At 45.4% G+C, this 8,941-nt stretch overlaps 1 protein-coding gene across 1 annotated transcript in view; it reads right to left on the bottom strand.

The window, feature by feature from the left end:
- Sae1 (SUMO1 activating enzyme subunit 1) overlaps nt 1-8,941 on the bottom strand; it is a 67,821-nt gene that overhangs the window by 6,566 nt on the left and 52,314 nt on the right. The window contains exon 7 of the mRNA XM_005413849.2: nt 6,019-6,163. Coding sequence (XP_005413906.1) covers nt 6,019-6,163 — 145 coding nt within the window. The remainder of the gene's footprint in view (nt 1-6,018; nt 6,164-8,941) is intronic.

The following is an 8,941-nucleotide window of genomic DNA, read 5'->3' as shown; positions in this document are numbered from 1 at the left end:
AAAAAAAAACAAAGTAAAAACAAGAGCCAGGATGGAGTGCTGTGTGTGTTGGCAACACACCTGTAATCCCAGCACTCGGAGTCTGAGGCAGGAGGATTGCTATGTGTTCAAGGCCAGCCTGGGTTACATTGTGAGTTCAAGGCCTGCCTGGAGTATATATGGTGAAACCCTGTCTCAAAAAAAAAAAAAAAAAAAGTATAGCCAGACAGGAGGCAGGAGGCTCCCAGGTTCAAGTCCAGTATGGGCAACCTAGTAAGACCTATTTCAAAAAAAAAAAAAAAACAAAAGGTAGAGAGGCCTACAAATGTAACTCAAATGCTCCTTGGGTTCAAGAATTAATACCATAGCGCAAGGTCGTGAGTTCGGTTCCTGGTACCAGAGAAAAACCAAAAAAAGAAAAAAAAAAGAATTAATACCATAAACAAAATGAAACAAAACAAACAAAAATAAAAGGAGAGTTAGGAGTGGTAGTGCTCACCTGTAATCCTAGTACCTGGAAAGCTGAGGCAAGAGAATTCTCACATATTTTAGGCCAGCCTGGGCTATGTAGTCAGTTTAAGGTCACCCTAACCTAGAAAGTAAGATTCTGTTTTTTTGTTTTTTTTAAAAAGGCAGAGCTGCTGGGGATGGTAGTACCCGCCTGTAATCCCAGCATTTAGGAGACTGAGGCAGGATTATGGCAGACTTTGAGGCCAGCCTAGGTTACAAAGTGAGCTCAAGGCCAGCCTAAACTATGTAGTAAAACCCTATCTAAAAAAAAAAAAAGCACAACAAAGTCAAAACTAAACAAGAATGAGGTATTAGCTGGGTGAGGTGGCGCATGCCTCTAATGTCAGCACGCGGGAGGATGGGGCAGGAGGATCACCATGGCCTTTGAGGGCAGCATGGGCTACATAGTGAGTTCAAGGCCAGACTCAACAACATAGTGAGACCTTATCTCCAAAAAAAAAAATCAGAAAATGAGGTGAATGTTTAGAATGCCTTTGGTTACAATGATCCAAAATAATCGAGGCATCCTTCATCTAGTAAATAGACAAAGATATACAATGGAGTGTTACTCAGCAGTAAACAGAAATGTGCTACTGGTTTATACCACAACATGAACCTCAAGCTGGGCGTGGTGGCACACTCCTGTAATCCCAGCACTCAGGAGGCTGAGACAGGAGGATTGTTGTGAGTTCGAGGCCAGCCTGGGCTACAAAGTGAGCTCAAGGCCAGCCTGAACTGCATAATGAGACCCTGTCTCAAAAAGACAAAAAACAAAACAAAACAAAACAAAAAAATCCATGAATCTCAAAAACACAAAACTAAGCAAAAGATGCTAGGCTCAAAAGACCACAAGGTCTATGATCCCACTTGTATCTTCATTTTTTTTTTTTTTGGTGGTACTGGGGATTGAACTCAGCGCCTTGTGCAAGCTAGGCAAGCACTCTACCACTGGGCCACATCCCTAGCCCAGATCCCACTTATATCATATTATGAAAAAGGCAGAACTATAGAGAGCAAGAGAATAATAGATCAGTGCTTACAGGTTGGCAGAAGGCACCATAAGGGAAGTTTCTGGCATGATGAAACTTTTTTTTTAAGTACTGAGGACTGACCCCATTGCAAAATTTTTAAAATGAGTGGGGAAGCTGGCTGTAGTGGCGCATGCCTGTAATCTCAGTTACTTGGGAGCCTCAGGCAGCACGATCATAATTTTTTTTTTAATGTATAAGGTGTTAGTAGTATGTATGTATGTATTTATTTTACCAGGAATTGAACTCAGGACCTTACACTTGTCAGGCAGGTGCTTGTGCCGCTAAGCTACATCCCCGGCTGGATGATCATAATTTTGAGGCCAGTTTGGGCAATTTGATGAGACCCTGCCTCAAAAACCAAATACAAAGAAGGGCTGGGGATGTAGTTCAAAGCAAACACCCTGGGTTCAACCCCAATACCACACACAGGTATAAAAAAGTTAAAATGGCGAATTTATATATACTTTATCATAACAAAATATTAAAAACAATGTAGATTATGTTATATATACAAATTATGACTGTTTACCAAGTACCTACAATAGTAGAAAACAATAAAAACTTAAATATTAACCAATAAGGTGTTAGTTAACATTCACATCTAGATAATGAAAAAACACGAGATACAACTGACATGACTCTATTTACACAACCAGGCCCAGGATATGCTGGACAAAAGCTACCGAAGAACAATACAGATAGTCTGTTTTGACAGTTATGCAGAGAAAAAATGTGAGTACACATACCACAAAATTTCTGATCCTACACCCAGAAACGCTACAGTGGCTGGAATTACAGTTGAAGCCTTTCTTCCACTTTACACTTTCTGGATATGGGGACCTGTTACTTTTGTAATCTGAAAAGCAATAAAGCTGAGAAGAGAATAAATAAGGTAACACAAAGAAGTGGGCAGGCAGATCTCAGACAGATGAAGGGAACAGAGGCTCGTGCACAGCCTTCCCTGCTTGACGGCAGCCCCAGCCAATTTGTGAGGGTAGCTCAGCTGTGAGACGGCAGCTCATTTCCTCGCCAGCACCCCTACTCCATCCCAGGCCTACTTGGGTTCGTCCACAGACAGGTGTCAAGAGCCCACTCAGTGCTTCTTACTTAAAAGGCAATTGAGCTGGAGCACTGAGCACATGAGACTGAGACATAGAGAAGCAGCTTCCACACAGGCTGGGCAGCGAAGGAGAAGGCTATGCACAGAAAAGCAGCCCGTGGCTCATTAGGCTGCGGTTTGCCCCTTCTGCAAGGCAGGGCCCTTGGCTCTGTCGGTCGGCGGTGCAGAGCCAGCCCATTCATCACTGTAAATAGCCCAATGAGCCACTCAGCTGCATGGTCATGCCCGACACCCAGCACCAGGTACACCGGGCAGCTGTAGCCTGACACTGACCACTGGGGTGGGTCAACTACTTCTCACATACTGGTCCTTCCTGCACTAAGAAATGAGTGCCTGGCTAACCTGGCATGGGACAGGGACAGGGAACAGGGACCCCCCCACCTAGGCCTATAATGTCACCAGCCCATGACCGCATGGTACCAATGTTACAAAAGCACCACACAAGCTGCGATTTTTAATGATGGCTTTTTAGTTCAGGGCTCTGCAGGTGATTCAAAGAGCAGTGCTGTTGCAAAATGGGTTGGAGCTGGCTAGTATGTACGCGAGGTTCCCAGCCAGAAGTGAAGAAAGGAACTAGGAAGAAGAAACTTTTTTTTTCCTTTTGAGACAGGGTCAAAACAAACACACACACATAGATACTGAGGAAGGCTAGGGGTGTAGCATGGTGGCACACACCTGAATCCCAGCACTATAGCACAATGAGGCAGAACCGTCACAACTTGGAGCTCGGCTTGGGGAACTCAGTGAGTCAGTGAGACCTTACCTCAAAAAGAGAAAAAGTCCCTCAGTGTGAAGGCCCTGGCTTCAATCACCAATAATAAAAAAACGGAGGGAAAAAAAAGGACTGTCAAGAGATTGTAAGTAGCATAATCCCTGTACTGGGGAGACTGAGGTAGGTGGATCACTGAAAGTTTGAGGCCAGCCTGGGGTACATCATGAGTCCAAGGCCATTTTGAACTACATAGAGATCCTGCTTCAAAAACCAAACCAAACCAAACCAAAAAGATTGTAAGAGCTGCAGGCACCTCATAGGGCTGGGTCTTCTAAGATTATCAAAGAATCCCACAGATGAGGCTGGGGGTGTAGCTAGTGGTAAAGGACTTACCAGCACATGCGTGTGCGCATGCGCGCACACCCTTACAGCTGGGCAGCCTGTAACCCCAGCACTTGGGAGGCTGAGGCTGGAGGGTTGCTAAGCTCAAGGACAGCCTGAAATATAGTGAGACCCTGTATCAAAAAACAAAAACAAAAAAACCTAAACTGAACTTAAATGGAGAAAGAATATACAATTCAAGACACTACTATGACATTCATGCAGCTGGGGAGATAAAACCCAGAAAATCTTCAATACATGGTGCTGCTGTTACTAGCTACAGAATTTTATAGACTGGTCACTTAACTTCTCCAAGATTTGGTTTCCTCACCTATAAGATACATTGGAGGACGTGAGGATTAAGAGACCACGTACATAAAGCAACTCTCCTATTACTGGCATGTAACAGCTGCTGCTCAAGCAACTGCGGCCACCATCATCAGTGCCACAACCTGGAGGCATGGCAAAGCGGTCTGAGAAGTTCTCAAAGGGACAGAGTAAGCAAGTGATCCCAGTGATCCCAGAACTGCTTGGAAGGAGCTCACGATCTGGTCACCATTTGCTCTCAAGTCAAATCTCAAGACTGTACGAGAGCAGACTAGAAGTCTAAGGCCAAAGCATCCTTTACTCAAGGGAGAAGATGCTGAGACCTGGATGTTTTTGTTGGTGGAGATAAAAATGACTGGTTAGCAATAGAGGAAAAGTGGCAATAGCCACCGAAACGAACAATTATGACCCTCAGACCAAGCAAGTTCCTTTGCAGTGGCGGCAAGCAGAAACACCAAAATGACACCCAGGATTTGGAGCAGATTTATTTCATGATGACAGGCACTGATTGGGATCATTCCTAAAATATCAGGCCTCAAAGGCCCAGAGAGGGAAGTTTTTATGGGGTTGCACACCGGAGATACAGAGGTAGAGTACTTGGTTATCTTTGATTGGTTCTTATAATATGCATTATAGTGACCAGCTGTTTCTAAGAAACAGAAGAAAAACTGCAACAGGAACTGTTACCTGGGCAACTGAAGCACACTAGCTGGGTGGGGGCATTTTCTGCTACACTTTCCTACTCACCCTGCAGTTATACCTGTGCACACAGTGGCCCACAGTGTATGACAGAAGATGACACAGGGAAGTATTCTGTGACAATGAAAGCCTAAACCCCAGCAAGCAGGCCACTGGTTCAGGAAACCCTACTGCTCTAGTGTCAAGCGTGGTGTGGCAGCTCATGCCTATAATCCCAGCACTAGCAGAATCTGAGACAGAAGGATTACAAATGAGCCCAGCCTAGGCAATTTAGTGAGATCATGTCTCAAAAAAATAAAGTGCTGGGGATGTAGCTTAGTTTGAAGATCCTGGGTTCAATCCCCAGTACAACAACAAACACACAAAGGAAAATATATCCCAGCTCAACAGCTGGATACTACAAAGTGGTAGAAAAGAAGACATTATCCACTCTCAGGAAATGGCACCCAAAAGATAACGGAAAGTAAAAAAGACATGGACAGCGTAGTGTTCATGTATCCTATACTGCCTTTTTTGTCTTTCTGAGACAGGGTTTCACTATGCAGTTCAAGTTGGCCTTGAACTTACTCTGTAGCCCAGGATCATCTCGAACTCACAGTGATTCTTGCCTGAGCCTCCTGAATGCTGGGATTACAGGTGTGTACCACCATGCCCAGCTACTGCCTTTTAAAATGGCTCCTTTCCTATTTTGTTCTATGACTTTTTTTTTTTTTTTTTTTAAATACCAGGAATCGAACTCAACATCTTGCATTTGCCAGGCAGGCACTGTGCCACTGAGCTGTATGTGCCCCCTATCCCAAAGCAAGGTTTCACTGAGTCACCCACACTAGGTTCAAACTTGTGCTCCTCCTGTCTCAGCCTCTGGGAGTGATGGGATAACAGTCCTGCGCCGTCACACCAATTTTGTTTTCTTGAGACAGGGTCCTGCTATGTAATTCAATATGTAGTCCAGGCTGTCCTTAACTTGTAGCAATGCTCGTGCCTCAGCCCCTTAAGTGCTAGGATTACAGGTGTGTGCCACCAAATCCAGCCTGTCTTGAATTTTGAACCATGTGAATGTAAGTATTTTTTATATACTGTCAAAACCACCTGCACCTCTTATTTTTCATACACTCTCATCCCAGGAGACAGGCAGTGGGCTCAGGGCTCAGGGCTGGCAGAATGCTGGGTCTCCCTGAAGGGTCTCCCCAAATCAAGGCAAAACCTGGACACTGATGTTTATCTGTCCAGGTTAAGCTCCGAGAAATACTCACACCAACCTGACAAAGTCATCAGGAAGCAGGTCAGGACTCACACCCAGGGAGTCAAGCACATCATTTCGAATGTGAAGCAGCAGCTCTGCATCTTCCCCGTAGGTATCAGAACTAGGATCTCTTCCTTTATCTGTGCGGAATTTCAGGAGCACTGGGAACAGGGAGGGAAGGGAGATTATAAAGCCGGTTTTGTTATAACGAATGCTTATAGATACCAGTAACGTATTTCTCCCCCTCTTTTTTTCTTTTTTTTTGGTACTACGAATTGAACTCAGGACCTTGTGCTTGTCAGGCAGGCTCTGTGCCACTAAGCTATATCCCCAGCCCCTCTTTCTTTCTTTTTGAGACAAGGTCTTAGTATGTAGTTTAGACTGGCCTCTATCTCAACATGATCCTCCTGCCTCAGCCTCCTGAGTGCTGGGATTACAGGCATGCACCATCATGCTCAGCTAACATCCTTCTTTTTTGTTTTGTTTTCCGGTACTGGGAATCGAACTCATGACCTTGTGCTTTCCAAGCAGGCACTGTGCCGCGGAGCTAAATCCCCAGCCCATCTTTCTTTTTTATAGGAAGTAGTACATTAATTAAAATGTGGGACAAATGAAAAACTAATGCACTTCATTTATCTAATAAATATAGTCAGAGAAACAACCAAATAATTACAAAATCAAACTTGCTGTGACAGTATGATGAAGGTCTGACCATCTATAGGGTGGTGTCAGGTAAGGCTTCCCTGAGGATGCCTCAACAAATAAATTGTGTGTGTGGGGGAGGGGGGAGGGGTGTGTGTGTGTGGGAGGGGGAGGAAGGGAGGGAGAGGACAGAGGCCAGACGCCAGACAATGGTCCCAAGGATAGGTCAGGAGCGGGAGGCATGCATTCTAGGCATCAGTTCAAAGAGTTGCTTCAGCCAGAAAAGCTGGCCAAATTCTTAGACTCAGGTCATTAAAAGACCCTGTCAACGTAGAAATGGACATTTAATTTTGGCTGTGAATCAGGTAAGAGGTTCTGATGATCTTTAAGAATTATGTGTAAGGAGACCCCCCAAAATACTAAAGTTTTTAGTCCAAACAAAAAACCCCACAGAAACATGGTATGATTGAGTAGGATACAAGCACATTCTCCTGCCACTGCACCTTGTTCTTGGCAATAGAGGAAAAGTGGCAATACCCACCCACCCAGTCAGTCAGTCATTCAGTCAATCAATCATAACCTTCCGGCCCAGCAACTCCCCTCCCACTCACTCAATGCAGTTATACCCGAACACACAGTGGCCCCCAGCATAAGACACAAGACGACACACCACAGTGTTCTGTGTCAACGAAAGCTCCCTGTTTTGGAGCAAGCCTGGTCCCAAGTGGCCAGGCATTGTTCCCTCTGTGCTTCCCAAGGCAGAGGGACAGCTGGCCTTGAGTCTAGTCCCTTGGGGTGAGGCCACTTCTCCTATATCACAGGCTATCTGAGAACGAGACATGTGGATCATCATCAAGGCCCAAGCCCTGGGTGCTCCAGGATAGCACTTCGAACTATGGTTGCCAAGTACTTTCATTTAAGTCTCATTAGCAGCTGCTGATGGAGAAAGAAAAATTACTCAGCAAATTATACAATTAGTACAGGTTTCTTCCTTAAAAATTAAGGTAGGCTGAAAACTCAAGCAATCTGAAGTTACTGTGTGGATTTGTAAAAATCCAAGCATTTGGAAGGCTGAGGCAGGAGGATGGCTGCAAGTTTGAGGCCAGACTGAATTACAGAGCTCAAAAACAAAAACCAAAAACCAACCAACCAATCAGGTGGCTCCTACTCATAAAAAGTTTCAGCAATGAGTGGCCAGGGTTGACAAATGCTCTGCAAGAGGCTTGAATCCATTATTCACCCAGTCAGTCTCACTGCGTGTTCATGCGGCAGGCAGACCTAAGTACAGAAGTACAGCGATGAGACAGGCGGCGCTCTCGCACCTGAGCGTGACGGTCAGTGAAACGAACCATGCCAGAGAACTCAAGAAGCACGTGTGAAACCACACAGGTCTTGGTAAAAGCCACAACCTGCTCCCGGGTTGTATTTTTCTTAGTGCCAACGCTGGAGAAAAGCCCCAGGTCTGTGACTTCCCTGGTGCGTTCTCATGTCCAGTACAGGGTTCTGCACCCCCAGCACTCCAGTATACCTGTTCATTTTGAACCCCATTTGTTGTCTGGGAACCCTTCTCTTTTTCAGAGACACAACTTGTGGAGCCCGCCTGTTACCTGACCACCTGGCAAATAACTCAAACTGGACAACAATGTGGGTGCTTCCTAACCCCGATGTGTCACCACCTAAACTTAACTTGTAATTTGTAGCTGTGTTGCTAATATCCCACTCTGGAGGACATAAACTCCGGCAAGCACCCTAGGGCTGACAGGGAAAGACTGGAAGCGGCAGACGCTCCCTGTTTTTGGAGCAAGCCTCTTTCCCTAGAATGTCCCATGGAAACAATGAAATCTGGAAATCTGCTTTAGTCCGCCAAGGCACAGGATGCTTCATTTGGACTGCATGGATTCTCAGCAATTATTTCTGTCTGACTCAAGAGGAAAGAGGAATATGACTTCAGCAGGAGAACAGGTACCAGAGCTGCTGGGTTGAGGGACAGTAGCAGAAAAGCTACACCATCAGGTCCTCCATGACCCTCTCATTTCTGCATCACAGGGACAGAAACAACTGCCACAAGGGACCGGGGAATACAGGTAATTTTTTTTAGTCTTTCAACAAAACTTTTCGTCCTTTGGTTAGAAAATACAGCTCTGGCCAGGCATGGTGGCGCATGCCTATAATCCTAGCACTGGGAGGCTGAGGCAGGAGGATCACTGCGAGTTTGAGACCAGCCTAGGCTAAAAGTGAGTTGAAGACCAGCCTGAACTGCAGAGCGAAACTCTGTCTCAAAGAGACCAAAAAAAAAA

The sequence above is a fragment of the Chinchilla lanigera genome, unplaced genomic scaffold (genome assembly GCF_000276665.1).
Source record: "Chinchilla lanigera isolate Chin_1 unplaced genomic scaffold, ChiLan1.0 scaffold00173, whole genome shotgun sequence".
In the NCBI taxonomy this organism is placed as follows: Eukaryota; Metazoa; Chordata; class Mammalia; order Rodentia; family Chinchillidae; genus Chinchilla; species Chinchilla lanigera.
The sequence above is the reverse complement of the archived record's forward strand: the minus strand, read 5'-3'. Positions and strand labels throughout refer to the sequence as shown.